This window comes from Macaca fascicularis, chromosome 4 (assembly GCF_037993035.2).
Source record: "Macaca fascicularis isolate 582-1 chromosome 4, T2T-MFA8v1.1".
In the NCBI taxonomy this organism is placed as follows: Eukaryota; Metazoa; Chordata; class Mammalia; order Primates; family Cercopithecidae; genus Macaca; species Macaca fascicularis.
Window position 1 is genome coordinate 145,187,647 of NC_088378.1, and position 16,007 is coordinate 145,203,653.

Consider the following 16,007-nt stretch of genomic DNA (forward strand, 5'->3'; position numbering starts at 1 on the left):
AGTGTTGATAGGCTGCAGCTGCATGCAATACCACACGAAAGGGTCAGGGAGAGACCAGGAGGTAACTGGAAGGTAACTGAAAAACCCAGAAGAAAAACTTAAGATATTGACTTCTGATACCAGGCCTGACTGCTTATTATTGGATGGGGTATATTATGATGATAGGAGTGGAATTAACTAGGAGGAGCTTATGAAAGCACATCATGTGAAGGAGGCTTTACAAATCTTTCTCCTAGGAATTGCATATACATGATTCCCATTTACGACATGAAACTTCTAATCTCACTTGACCTACTAGTCACATGTTAGACAGTTGATCACTCCTTCCTTCTGGAAACGCTTTCTGCTCTTTCAGGATACACCTGGTCTTAATCTTCCTCCTGCTCACTCAATCCCTTTCTCTGGTTCTTCCTCATTTTCCTGAGATAAAAAATATTGTGCTTGCGACTTTCTCTGCTGGGATCACTCTCCCACAGATGTGTTTTCTTTGCTTTCTTATCTCCATCAGATCTTTGCTTGAACATACTTTCTAAGGTCTTCCCTGACTTCCTCCATTTGAAATTGCAGCCCTTCCATAATTCCTCCCACCTTTCCCTGTTATACTTATCGTCATAACACTTACAAAGATATTAACTATCACGTTTCTTTTATTTGTCAGTTTTCTTTCTTCTCCACTAGAATATAAGCTCAATGCTATGATGATTTTGTGGGTGTGTATTTTTGTTTATTTTGTTCCAGTACCTAGAACAATGCCTGGTGCATAGTAGGTGCTTAATACATATTTACTGAATGGATAAATAAGGAAGAAAACCTTGAAAATAGACAACATATAAAATAGATGAAAGTTGTCTTCATGGCTGTTGTATTACCCATCAAGACAACAAGATGGAAAGTGATGTGCTAATCTGATTAATAGGCACTCATTGAGCTGTCCTCTTATAGATCATAATTCAAAATCACAGTGAGTAGAAAAACATGCACAGAGGCATATATGTAATATTTATTTCTCCTGGAGTTAGTTTCAGCATCATGGCTAAGAGATATGCAATTGTGCACAGTGGGTTGGATCCTGATGCTCTTTTATCTAAACCTCCATCTGCTCTGTCTGTGTAAAAGACCAGACTGTAAGAATGAGTCATAGATTAGCAAAAGGAAGAATCTGTAGAGGATAAAATGTTTCTGATTTTTTTTAAATTATGGGCAGTATTATGTGATTCCCATGAACGATTCCCAAGGCAGAACTATTAGAATATATTTGATTCAACTCACTTTATGCCTAAGTAAGCTATGTCAACTTTATAAACTATCCTACAAAATAAGTAAAAGGTGATGCTGGGCCATGTTAATGTTTTTAAGGACATAACCAATGTTATTAAGGACATTTTTCCCTTGAGATCTGACACTGATTATTCCCTAAAACCTATAATAATGATTCTAAGTTTTTTAGAAGAGAGTGTAATTAACATAAAGCTTATGGAGAAAAAATAAAGTTTTGAAGAAAATTAGTCGGAAATTCCACAGGGTGCTTCCAAAATCAATGTATCTATAGAGATTTATACTCTGTTTTTTTAATCTTCTGTCTTACCTATGAATTCTAAAGTAAGGCATGTCTAAACAGTATGGAGATTATAAAAAATTAATATAATCATTGTTTTTAGAGAATGGTTCTAAAAGGACTTTTATTTATTTAGAAATGTATAGCATATACATGCTAGTAAGACACATATCATAAGTTGTTTTCTAGTAGAAGAGACGGAAAATGCTAAGCTGTGGGTCTCAATTCTGTTGGCTGAATTGATCCCTTTAATAAACATCATCATGGACAAATATCATATTTTACTCAGTGTAATTAATGTAGGAAAAATCAAATATATTCTAATTTTTCTGCCTTCTTATGGAAATAACTGAATATCTTCCACAATCAAAACCAAACCAAAACCCCATTCTCATAAACCCTAACTAATCTAAATATAATATAATATAATCCACCTGGATAAAATACAAGAGTTAGAGCTCAAAAAGTAGCAAATACGCACATTGTATCTGACAATTATATGTTTGGAGGAAAATACATTAACTATGTGGTATATTTTCTAAGGCTTCTAGATTAACCTGACTTTTCTTAAAATTTTTGAGGGAGCTTAACTGAGAAATTGCTAAACCCATTTTGTATCCAGTTCCTAATGATGCTGCTGGCAATACTCCCAAATTTTGGAATCCCTTATTCATTTGCAGAAATTTTAACATAATAGATGTTTTCCAAAGTTTTGAGATGAGATTGATTCAAATGATATGTCAGATCTGAAGAAACACACTTACCTTTAAGGTGGACATCCATTCATTTGACATAAACCATTCAAATCAATTTCCCTGATGACTGTTGAGGTACTGCTATCATTAAGGTAAATGTGAAGAAATCAACACTTGGGGAATACCCAATCATTAAGATTCTAACAGCCCCCCAGAATTGATCTCATTTCTCTCTGCCTCTATTCAAGGTTATCCTGACAACATATGAGAAAAGCAGAGATTGAATAATCTTCAAACATTTTAATCAAGAAGACTCCTTAGCTTTCTTTTGCCATTAACAAGTAATAACAAGGATCGAGTAGTAACAAGAAATTCTTCCTTCTATATAAAGCAAACACCTCATGGTCTTGCTTTATCTCCTTTCTTCTTGATTCTCTATCACCTCAGAAAATCAAACATAAATGTCATTAAACTCAATTATATAAATAATTCAACATGTGCGGAATCCATGGTTGGTTATGGTGTTGGAGATACTAAAGCTAGATAATTAAACAATTTATTTTGGCTCTCATTCAAGCATTTGGCACTATAAAAGCACATTTGAACTTTCTAGAAAAAAATAAGTACTTCTTCAGCACGACTTCGAAGATCTTTCTTTTCATATACTGTTGAGGACCTACTAAGTCCTTCTAAGATATTTCTTTTCATATATTGTTGAGGACCTATTAAATAACTGTAATAGAAACTGGTATGAGAACAAAAATGGCTGGTGTCTATATTCACGGCCAGTATTTTGGAGGCTTCTGGTGATGATGCTTGATTTAGAAGGACTTGAAAGGAATACAAGTGATTGTCAACTCAGGAGGAATATTACATGTTTTACATGTTTTCCTTCTTTTCTATCTTTCTTTTTTTCCTTCCTTTCTCTTTCTTTTTCTTTCTCTTTCTTTTTTTTTTCTTTCTCTTTCTTTTTCCTTCTTTCTTCCTCTTTCTTTCTCTCTTTCTTTCCCCCCTCTCTCTCTCTTTCTTTCTGACAGGGTCTTGCTCTGTCACCCAGACTGAGTGCAGTGGCACAAACATGGTCACTGTAGCCTCAAATTCCCAGGCTCAAGTGATCCTCCCACCTCAGCCTCCTGAGTAGCTGGGACTGTAGGCATGCACCACCATGACTGGCTAACTTTTTATATTTTTCATAGAGATGGGGGTCTCACTATGTTGCTCAGGCTAGTCTCAAACTCCTGGACTCAAGCAATACTCCCACCTCCCAAAATGCTGGGATTACAGGTGTGAGCCGCTGCTCCCAGTCCCTACTTTCTTGACCTACCTAACCATTGAATTCCCCCATCTCATTAAATGCTTCTTCATTCTGCAATGCCAAAACATTCCTATATTTGCTAGGTCTAACAACATGTATAGAAGATGGGTCAAAAGACAATCCCAAAATTTAATCACCCCTTACTATATTTCTGCACTCCCCTTCCCTAGCACCTTCTTCATGGCCTCTTGAACGTCTTTGTTTCTCAGTGTATAGATCAGGGGGTTAACACTGGGAGTGACAATTGTGTAGAAAAGGGTAAGAAACTTGCCCTGGTCCTGGGAATAAGTATTTGCTGGCTGGAGGTACATGTATATGATTGTACCATAGAAGAGAGAGACAACAATTAGATGGGAGCTGCAAGTGTTGAAGGCTTTCTTTTGCCCAGCAGCTGACTTGATTCTAAGTATTGTTCCTGCAATGTAACCATAAGAAATGAGAATGAGGATGAGTGGTGCCAGGATGATAAAGATTGCCAGGGCAAAAGCCAGTGCCTCAAGCATCGTGGTGTCTACACAGGCCATACCAATTAGTGCTGGCATCTCACAGAGAAAGTGGTCCACCCGTCTGTGCCCACAGCGGGGTAGCATCAATGTCTGGGGTGCCATTATGAGAGAATTGCCAAAGCCACTCAGCCATGCCACTGAAGTCAGCTGTCCACAGAGACGTGGGTGCATGATGACAGCGTAGTGCAGGGGTTTGCAGACTGCAGCATAGCGGTCATATGCCATGACAGCCAGGAGGACACACTCCACCCCTCCCAGGGCCAAGACAAAGTACAACTGGATGGCACAACCCACATAGCTGATGGTCTTATCTGGACCCCAAAGGTTGTAGAGCATCTGAGGGATGGAGCCTGTGGTGAAACACATGTCCAGGAATGAGAGGTTTGCCAAAAAGAAATACATCGGTGTGTGCAGCCGGGAATCCAGAGCTGAAAGCAAGATGATGGTCATGTTGCCAAGAAGAGTCAGCAGATAAAAGATGAGGACAACCACAAAGAGGATCAGCTCTAAGTGGGGACGGTCAGAGAAGCCCACCAGGATGAAGCCTTCAAAAGAACTTGTATTATCCTTTTCCATCACCTGTGGCTACATATTACCTGTTGAGAGAAAGATGAGTGCCTGTGAATAGCAGAGATATAGCCCTTCAGAAGTGAATGATTGGTAAAATAGTAGAATGGCAACTTCCTTAGATATGTGGGATGCTTGACCCAAAATTTTAATAGGTATGGATTAAATCATTATTTGGTCTGAGGAGCAGAGCATTTGGGAGAGTTCCTTTTTTTTTTGCTCCTGGCTGTGATGATTTACCAACATTTTGCATCACTGTTTTTCAATTGGGCAGGATGTAAAAAATTACTTTCAAAAGCTAAGGGAATTAACACTCAAAATGTTCCACCTTTTTTAAAAATGGAGAAGTAGTAAATGTTTCTAGCCGTACGTGACCCTTGGATAGACAAAGTGGATTGGGCCGGGCATGGTGGTGGTTTACGCCTGTAATCCTAGCACTTTGGGAGGCCAAGGTGGGTGGATTAACTTGAGGTCAGGAGTTCAAAACCAGCCTGGCCAACATGGTAAAACCCTACATCTACTAACAGTACCAAAAAAAATAAAATAAAAAATAAAAAAAACCTGGGTGTGGTGGCTGGCGCTTGTAATCCCAGCTACTTGGGAGGCTGAGGCAGGGGAATTGCTTGAACCTGGGAGGTGGAGGTTGCAGGGAGGTGAGATCACACCACTGCACTCCAGCCTAGGTAACAGAGCCAGACACCATCTCAAAAAAAGAAATAAATAAATAGTGGTTTGTGTCTCTGGATCAGAGAACCAGACTTGCTATTAGGTGAAATCTCATTCTAAATACTGTCTCATAAATACTGGAAAACCTAGAGTCATATCTAAACTCAACAAGGTGCAAGCGATCAAGCAAAATTTTAGGAAGAAGATACTTCATTATTATTTATATCTACATCTCTGATCCTATTCATTTTATTTACTGGGCATGACTCTGACATAGATGTGTCAGACAAGACAGCAATGAAAAGCTTACATCATCACCTCAATATCCTCAGCCTATCCAAAGCCTCTGTGATCAATTGTTTTACACCGCTGAGATGTATTTAAACCCTGCGATTGAGTGACTTTTCTGATGTTGGGAATGCTTTTCCACACAGATAGAAAGACAGAAATAAGGCAATCCCCAAACTCAATTCCAATGGAACTAGTATTCCACATTTTATTCTCCCGAAGAATCCACTTCTAAGAAGCCGAATCGAATATTGTATTTAGTTGATTCTTATGATCTCATAGAATGAAAAGATTTCATTCCTTACATTTTTAATCACTTGGTGGTGATTTTATGTCTTAAGGTGAATGCACTATATAATATTAATTAACTAAAGGCAGAGTCCCACTTACTAATATTTTTGAATACTTTTCTAACTAAGCAGTTAGTAAAAAGCAATAGTATTGTGACTGTTAAAAGGGAATCTTTTGTATCTCTCAGGTACATAGAGGCACAAAACAGGGTACAAACCCACTGTTATAAGAATGCTTTGCCATAATTAAATCATGTTATGACATGTGTTCCCAGCAACAGCTTTAAGATTTTATACATTAAACTTTGACACTTAATTTAAGTCGCCATAATCTTTGCAGAAACATACACTCACACACAAACGTTGACATTGGAAATTAAAGGATTGTCAAAATCATCAGTCCAGAGGCTGCAACAAGTTTCTACAGTAGTGAAGGGTGGATGTGATAATATCTAGCTGGATAAAATGGGAATTTTAAAAGATGATGTTATATAATGGTTAAAGAAGAACATATAGGTACCTACAAAAGAACTGGAAAGGTCGATACCAAACTGATGATACTGGATGCCTCTGGAGAGAAAATTGGATTAAGGACTGGGACTTTCTCTTTATCTAAAATGTTTTATTTCTTTAAAAATATCTGGAAGAAAATATGGCCATAAAGGAATAGCTATTAATTCTGAATGGTAGAGTATACATGTTTTCTTCTATTAGTCTTTGTAAATTTCTGTGTTTTAGATATCTCAAAATGTTTTAGAAATATAAATTACAAGTTATTTAAATATTAATGTAACCGATATGTACCTCTTATGAGCTAAGGCACTAATGTTAACTGTGTGATAGAGTTTACCTCACTTCATTCTCAAAGAAGTCCCAGGAGGTCAGCAGTTTTATTTGTCAACATCAAGCTATTGAGAGTGATGAAATAACCTGCTCCAGATCACAGGAATGGGTCATGGAGCCGACTAGATCCCCTGTGATATCACTCCAAAGATCACTTCATCAATCACAATTCTCACTGTAGAGTTGAGCAGCGCAGTAATTATACTAAATCTGCACATAGAGAAAATAAGTTGTAAAATTTGACTAAAACTCATGTCCTTTGACTTGTTGCACAAAGTTCAATATAAAAAGACTTATTGGTTATAAATTGAATAAGGTAGGTAGGTAACTGTCTTGGTATTACCGGCAAAGATGTAGAGAAACAAATCACATTTTTATTCGGAAAATGAGAAATACAGTTAAAATTTGCCTGCTAGGATGGGTTAACACCAAGTTCACTGGGCACAGAAACTCTGCTGCCAAAATAAGCCTAGGCCTGGCATCATCTGTATTTACGGGAAGAAAGTGCAAGGCGACTGTGATTGGCAGTGACTGTCTCATTCCATAGTTATCATAATCAGCATTTTCCCTATGAATGTTTATCAGCCATAAAGTGGAATATAATAAACCCAAGTTGTTTTATTATTTTTCTTCTTTTTCAAATCAACCAGGGATTATTCAACTAGGATTATCTTCATAAATTTTTCATTTTGATTCAAAGTGGTTAAGCCATCTGTTCACTGCCTTTCTCCTTATATGATCATATCAATTCAGTTATTACTCTTCCTTATCGAACCTTCCCTTTGTGAGAATTGCATTCCTGTGTTTATGGACTTTAAATAACTAATGCATAATTTCTTTGTGTGCCAAGAATATTATTTTAAATGATATGTGTATGTCTATCCTTATTTGAATTCAATAGAATGGCTTCTAAATACAGTGACATGACAATTTTCTCACAAGAGCCATACACATTAACTATTTAATTATAGTGAAGCAGCTCATCAGTTCTGGCATTTAAATGTGTTACTATTGTTTTGGAAAACAAGACAAACTTGTTTTCTTGAGTGACTTCTGTAACCATGACCAGGTAATATAAATTTCACAATATTTTTAAAAAATTGAACCAAATAATACTCCAACACCAACTATTAGCTAATTAGCTTATAAAGAACCAGAATGGGGATTTACTGCTTAGTTAGTTTGGAGGAATGGATTATCAGGTCCCAGGGTTAAGAAACATGTGGGCACACTTCATAGCTAGATAGGCTGCTCGTTCTGTGCCAAATGGAAAATGAGGTAAATTCAAAGTCATAAGAAACCTAGAAGAACATTTTGTTTCTTTCATTGACTCTCCATGTTGGAGTTCAAAGTCCCAGTATCAATACTTACCACTCACAATTACTGAGAGCTCATTATTCAACATACTCTCATGCAATGCAGAACTACAGTTCATAATTTTATTCTTAAGATTTTCCAATACATTAAGTTCTACTCTCTAAATTAAGTTTTTGGTAATAACTCCACTAATAAACTCAAAGATCTCTCTCTAGCTTCCTCCTAACATTAATGGTATTACACCACAATCTTTAAAATTTGACCAAATCTATGTAAATAAAGTGCATAGACAGACTGTGAGGTATTGGCATAATACATTTAATTGTCCATGATTTTGGCCACAGCCTAAGGTTCTAGGGAAACCAGATCCTCAGGTAGTTTAGAGGCCTAGGTCACATTTCTTACTACACCATTAACTTACCAAATTTGACTGCAACCTCAGAAAAGCCACGTCTGTGTTGCTTCTCTTTTTGGGACTTCACTTGGAAGTCCAAATGGGATGACCAGAGTGAAGACAAGGAGAGGAGAAAGATGACATTTAGGAAATCCAAAAGAATGGGAAAAAAACAAAGGGGCAACAGTACCTAGCAGAGCTAAATCTGAGTGAATGAAGAGAGAATGTTGATGAGCACACAATAGTTACATCACCCGAGGTACAGCTATGAGGTACATCCACATACTCCACCACCCAGCCCCAGATAAGGAGCCAGATAAGAAGCAGCATGAGGGAAGTTGGGGGTTCTCTGATGTACATCCAGCACAGGAAACACTTAAAGATTCAAGTCTGAAAAGGAAACTCTCCTTATAGGGTTCGGAGTTGATATGGGATTGGATACTTCCTTTTCTGATCACCCTATGGAGTAAAACCTGCTTTTCAAAAACTCCTGTCACTAATTATCCCTAACAAGGTTTGGGGGACAGTATGGCCTCAGAGGAAATATCGCTCTTCCCAGCACACACAGACACACACATAGGCATGCACACACACAATGCAGATTCACCCAAGAGAGAAACAAGAGACAGCACCAAATCTTCAAGAGTCTATTTTCGTCATCAAGACCAGTACATAGTAATAAGCATTAAGGTACCAAAAGTGGCCACCTTATACTTAGTTCAGAGCAGAACCTAGAGTCATGGAAAAGATGTACCAGGATATATGTGTGCTTTGGTTTCTTTTTGTGTTTCCTATCCTCTACCACTTGCTTAGTATATGCAGTGCAAAGAAGTGCTATTAATAAAGTGCTTTCACCATTTTGTTTACTTAAGATGAATTTTCTATGCAATTTAAAAATCCTTAACCATAAAGTTTAACTTGAATGTTTTCTATTTAAGACAAATATAGGTATATCAAGAGGAGGGTGAATTAAAAAAAGAAAAAGATTGATTTTTGACATTTAAAATTAATATTAAAAAGGCCAAAAATATTAAAATAATTTTATTTCAAAATTGCCAAATTTGGTATAAAATTATTTCAAGAGAGTTATTATCAATCTGACTGACAAATGACATCAGCTAAGTCAGAATAAATTAACAAGTTTTAGTTTTTTAAAAAGGCAGTAAATAACAGTATGCAATCGTTTCAGATCACTTGATTATCTGTTATAGTCATTAAGTAAACAATATAGAAACAACTGTATCTCAAAAGCATATGTTCTATATTTACCTATCAAAGGCTTCTAAGGGAGATAAATTTTACATTTTACCTCTGCAACCAAAGGTTTTAATTGATGACACACATGAAATATAACATATAAATGCAGTTTGTACATTTAAAATGTTATTTAAATTTTAATAGTAGGCTAATAGTCTACTAACTTCAGTGACTATTTCCAGGTACTTTTGTCAACAGAACAGAAAATATCTGGTCATTAGTTTGTCAAATACTATGTTTTAAATATAAACATTATTAAAGTCATGTAATCTTAATACCACTAACTATATAAGTAGAGATAGAATATATTAGCTAGAAACAATGATAATACTATCATCTCCATTAATTTACAGACAAATGACATGCAACTTGTTTTCTTTAGACAGAAATACTGAAACACATAGAGGTGCAGTCAAAATTAATCAATATTAATTCTGTATGCCAACAAACTTCTTGGCATGGTCAGATGACTATTCCTCCTGATAATTGCTTTCTATGCTTAGATTCAGTTATTAGCTCATATTACTATCTGTTAGCTAATATTTTCTCTTGGAAACTAGGGAAAAATACCTAGAGAATTTGATGCTCTCAAGAATTTCCTATCTGAGATAATGAGTCCCTCTGAGAAGTGAAGGAGATGAGGTCCTTATGGGGCAGTTAACTCAAGAAGGGATATTAAGTTATTAAACAAAGAAGAAAATTTAGAAGCAATATTTAAATTTATTTTTTGCCACCTCGCTTCTACCCCTTTTATTCACTCTTGGCCCACCACCATTCCTAACTCATTACAAATACATTTAAACTTGTAACTGATGGAACTATTATAGTCATGGAAAGCTACTTTCTGTGAAATAAAATAATACAATCAAAGGGTTATATGTGATGCAAGAAGTGCTTCCCAACGTGTTACCATACGACTTAACATTTTGTAATATGACATCATAGAATGTCTTCAGGAAAAGAAATGAAAGCTATATCAGTCATCTTTTCCATCAGATGCAATTACATTTAATTCAGTCTTTTTTATTGCAATTTAATTGTTATCATTGTAGATTTTGTGGAAGTGAAGAACAGATTACTTATAATAGTTACATCACAAGTATGTATAAAATTTGATGTCAAATGTCCATTATTTCTTATTTCTTCAAACTTTATTTTTCAAACCTGCTCTTTTTGATTTTCATCCCTTTGTGATTTGTCCAGTCAACAAGTCTTGAAATACCACCATTTTCTTAGGCCATCTATTTCCCTGAATGCTCATATTCAATAAGTCTCTAGGGCTACTTTTAACCTCTGTCTTTCATACCTCCAACTAACTTTTTTGTTTTTACTCATCTTGTGCTAGCTCAGTAGCTCATTAACTTCTGCATGATTTGTTATACTAGCCTGTTCCTTTGTTAATCTCTAGTATCTTGCTACTTCAAACCATCTTTCGCTTTGCTACAAAAGGAGCCCTCCTAAAATATAGGCTTTGTTATGCCCATACGTAAAGTCCTGAAATGACCCTGTCTAGAGAAATACATGCATATTCTTTAATATTGATGTAGTTCTGTACCAACTTCACATTTCCAACTCTATCTAAAGAGCGCCTGTTTGTTTTATGCTCCAAATGCATTAAACTACTGACCATTTTTCATAAAGAATAAGAATTTAAATCATCTCTGGAATAAAGAGAAAGAAGAATAGCCTTTAGAGAATGGCTGAAACTCTAGCTCAGAAACAATCACTGCAGGCTCAAAAATTAGGAAGGCTCATTTACTATCATTAGAGAGAAAAATTGCTTTGAAGAGTTGTTGTGAAAGTTAAATAAGGTAAGAAACACTAAATATTTAGCATTGTCCCTGACATACAGTAGCTCTTTGATAATTATCATTACTCCTTTAACTATATCTCCTTCCTTATGATGTTCTTTCAGATGAGGATGTTCATCTTATAAAAATAATACTGAAAGAATCAAGGCCCAGGTGAAAAATTCTTCCTGTTGCACTTGACTATTGATATGGTTTGACTGTGTTCCCACCCAAATCTCATCTTGAATTCCCATGTGTTGTGGGAGGGACCAGTGAGAGGTAACTGAATCATGGGGGGAGGTCTTTCCCATGGTGTTCTTGTGGTAGTGAATAAGTCTCACGAGATCTGATGGTTTTAAAAATGGGAGTTTTTCTCCATAAGCTCTCTTTTTGCCTGCCACCATCCATGTAAGATGTGACTTGTTCCTCCTTGCCTTCCACCATGATTGTAAGGCCTCCTCAGCTATGTGGAATGATAAGTGCATTAAACCTCTTTTTCTTCTCATTCTCAGGTATGTCTGTATCAGCAGCATGAAAATGGACTAATACAGAAAATTGGTACCAGGAAAGTGGGATGCTGCTAAAAAGATACCCGAAAATGTGGAAGCAAGTTTGGAACTGGGTAACAGGCAGAAGTTGGAACAGTGTGGAGTGCTCAGAAAAAGAGAGGAAAATGTGGGAAAGTTTGTAGTTCCCTACAGACTTGTTGAATGTCTTTGACCAAAATGCTGATAATGATATGGACAATGAAATCCAGGTTGTGGTGGTCTTGGATGGAGATGAGGAACTTGTTGAGAGCTGCAGCAAAGGTGATTCTTGTTATGTTTTAGCAAAGAGACTGGCATCATTTTGCCCCTACCCTAGAGATTTGTGGAACTCTGAACTTGAGAGAAATGATTTAGGGTATCTGGTGGAAGAAACTTATAAGCAGCAAAGCATTGAAGAGGTGACTTGGGTGCTGTTAAAGGCATTCAGCTTCAGAAGGGAAACAGAGCATAAAAGTTTGGAAAATTTGCAGCCTAACAATGCAATAGAAAAGAAAATCTCATTTTTGAGGAAAAATTCAAGCTGGCTTTAGAAATTTGCATAAGTAACAAGGAGCCACATGTTAATCACCAAGACAATGGGAAAATGTCTTTAGGGCATGTCAGAGAACTTTGCAGTAGCCCCTCCCATCACAGGCCTGGAGACCTAGGAGGAAAAAATAGTTTCATGGACCAAGCCCAGGGTCCCCATGCTGTGTGCAGTCTAGGGACTTGGTGCCCTGTGTGCCAGCCACTCCAGCTATGACTAAAAGGAGCCAATGTACAGCTTGGGCCGTGGTTTCAGAGAGTGCAAGCCCCAATCCTTGACAGCTTCCTTGTGGTGTTGAGCCTGCAGGTGGACAGAAGTCAAGAATTGAGGTTTGGGAACCTCTGCCTAGATTTCAGAGGATATATGGAAATGCCTGGATATCCAGGCAGAAGTTTGCTGCAGGGGAAAGGCTCTCATGGAGAACCTCTGCTAGGACAGTGTGGAAAGGAAATGTGGGGTTGGAGCCCCCACACAGAGTCCCTACTAGGGTACTGCCTAGCGGAGCTATGAGAAGAGAGTCACTGTCTTCCATGCCCCGGAATGGTAGATCCACCAACAGCTTGCACCGTGTGACTGGAAAAGCTACAGACACTCAGCACTAGCACATGAGAGCAGCTAGGAGGGAGGCTGTACCCTGCAGAGCCACAAGGGTGGAGCTGCCGAAGACCAAGGGAACCCACCTCTTACATCAGCATGACCTGAATGAGAGACATGGAACCAAAGGAGATCACTTTGGAGCTTTAAGATTTGACTGCCCCACTAGATTTTGGACTTGCCTGGGGCCTGTAGCCCTTTTGTTTTGGCCAATTTCTCCCATTTGGAACAGCTGTATTTACCCAATGCCTGTACTCACATTGTATCTAGGAAGTAACTAACTTGTTTTGATTTTACAGGCTCATAGGTGGAAGGGACTTTCCTTATCTCAAATGAAACTTTGGACTGTGGACTTTTGAGTTAATGCTGAAATGAGTTAAGACTTTGGGGGACTGTTGGGAAGGCATGATTGGTTTTGAAATGTGAGGACATGAGATTTGGTAGGGGCCAGGAGCAGAATGATATAGTTTGGCTATGTTTCTACCCAAATCTCATCGTGAATTCCCACATGTTGTGGGAGGGACCTAGTGGGAGGTAACTGAATCATGGGGGCAGGTCTTTCCTGTGCTGTTCTCATGATAGTGAATAAGTCTCCCGAGATCGGATGGTGTTAAAAATGGGAGTTTTCCTGCATAAGCTCTCTTTTTGCCTGCTGCCATCTATGTAAGATGTGACTTGCTCCTCCTTGCCTTCCACCATAATTGTGAGGCTTCCTCAGCCATGTGGAACTGTAAGTCCATTAAATCATTTTTTCTTTTCTTTTCTTTCTTTTTTTTTTTTTGTAGGGGGATACAGAGTCTCACACTGTCACCTGGGCTGGAGTGCAGTGGTACAATCTTGGCTCACTGCAACCTCAGCCTCCCAGGTTCAAGTGATTCTCCTGGCTCAGCCTCCTGAGTAGCTGGAATTACAGACGCCCGCCATCATGCCCAGCTAATTTTTTATATTTTTAGTAGAGATGGGGTTTCACTATCTTGGCCAGGCTGGTCTCAAACTCCTGACTTCGTGATCCGACTGCCTCAGCCTCCCAAAGTGCTGGGATTACAGGCATGAGCCACCGCACCTGGCCTAAACCTTTTTTTTTTCTTTCGCACTCTTGGGTGTGTCTTTATCAGCAGCATGAAAATGGACTAATACAGCTATTCCTCTCTGTTGTATTTGGCAGAATACCAGAAGCTCTTTATTTGCAGTTTGACTTTAGCACTTATTTTACTCTACATTGATTTTAGTTTATTTTGAAGAAAATTTAGAGAGATGGATGATTAAGGGGTGAATTACTAATAAAAAGAACAAAATGTACATAGAGAGAAAGGAAAAGTGATAATTTAGAAGAATTTACCAAAATGAAAGAATCAAAATGCTTACTGTGGCTGGTATGTGAGGAGATATGAAAGTAGGGGTGAAGGACAGTGAAGTGGAAGAAAATCTGCTTACTTGATCTACCTAAAGGAGAAACCCCTTTGGTGGAAAATAACAGCATCTATTGCTCCTATTGTCCACTTACACAATGTCTAGTATATAATAAAAAGTTACTAGACATGAGAAGACCAAGAAGACCATATAATCAATAATCAAAAAATTTTAAAGAGGACTTAGAAAGAGATCCCTAGATGAACCAGATTTTAAGGTTAGCAAACAAATATTTGATCATAACTATGATTATTTTGTTAGAGAAAAATATGGATAAAATACATAAACTTATAGAATTTTCACCAGAGAATTGAAATACACAAAAAAGAATAAAATATGCATTCTAGAAATAAACAGTAAAATAATAACAAATTACAAATTTAGTCTGACTACACTGTTGTTGGGAACGTAAATTAGTGCAGCCATTGTGGAAAGCAGTTTGGAGATTTCTCAAATAATTTAAAACAGAACTAACATTAAACCCAGCAATCCCATTACTGGATATATATCCAAAGGAAAATTATTCTACCAAAAGACACTTGCACTCATAAGTTCATTGCAGCACTATTCACAGTAGCAGAGACATGGACTCAACCTAGGTGCCAATCAAGAGTAGACTGGATAAAGAAAATGTAGTACATACACACCATGGAATTGTATGCAGCCATTAAAAATATCAAAATCATGTCCTTTGCAGCAACACGGTTGCAGCTGGAGGGCATTATCCTAAGCAAATTAATGCAGGAACAGGAAACCAAATACAGCATGTTCATTGGGTACGCACAGATATAAAGATAGACACTGGGGATTACAAGGGAGAAGGGATGAAGGCAAGGTTAAAAAACTAACTATTGGATAATATGCTCAATACCTGGATGACGAGATCAATCAGACCCCAAACCTCAGCATTACAAAATATGCCCATGTAACAAACCTACACATGTATCGCCTGAATCTAAGATAAAAGTTGAAATTATTTTTAAAAATACATAAATGTAATTCATTTTTCTTTCTTTTATTATTATTATTATTATACTTTAAGTTCTAGGGTACATGTGCATAATGTGCAGGTTTGTTACATATGTATACTTGTGCCATGTTGGTGTGCTGCACCCATCAACTCGTCAGCACCCACCAACTCGTCATTTACATCAGGTATAACTCCCAATGCAATCCCTCCTCCTCCCCCCTCCCCATAATAGGCCCCGGTGTGTGATGTTCCCCTTCCCGAGTCCAAGTGATCTCATTGTTTAGTTCCCACCTATGAGTGAGAACATGCGGTGTTTGGTTTTCCATTCTTGCGATAGTTTGCTGAGAATGATGGTTTCCAGCTGCATCCATGTCCCTACAAAGGACACAAACTCATCCTTTTTTATAGCTGCATAGTATTCCGTGGTGTATATGTGCCACATTTTTTTAATCCAGTCTGTCACTGATGGACATTTG

The 16,007-nt window shown here is 37.5% G+C and overlaps 2 protein-coding genes across 2 annotated transcripts in view; both read right to left on the reverse strand.

Moving 5' to 3' along the window:
* Positions 1-16,007, reverse strand: part of LOC102121760 (olfactory receptor 2B6) — a 67,782-nt gene that overhangs the window by 18,842 nt on the left and 32,933 nt on the right. The gene's annotated exons all lie outside the window — the stretch shown is intronic.
* Positions 3,154-16,007, reverse strand: part of LOC102121359 (putative olfactory receptor 2W6) — a 46,035-nt gene continuing 33,181 nt past the window's right edge. Inside the window, exons 2-3 of the mRNA XM_065544287.2 lie at positions 6,733-6,935; positions 3,154-4,667 (exon numbers count right to left, since the gene is read on the reverse strand). Of these exons, the coding sequence (XP_065400359.1) occupies positions 3,709-4,647 (939 nt within the window). The 5' untranslated portion in view covers positions 4,648-4,667; positions 6,733-6,935 and the 3' untranslated portion in view covers positions 3,154-3,708. The remainder of the gene's footprint in view (positions 4,668-6,732; positions 6,936-16,007) is intronic.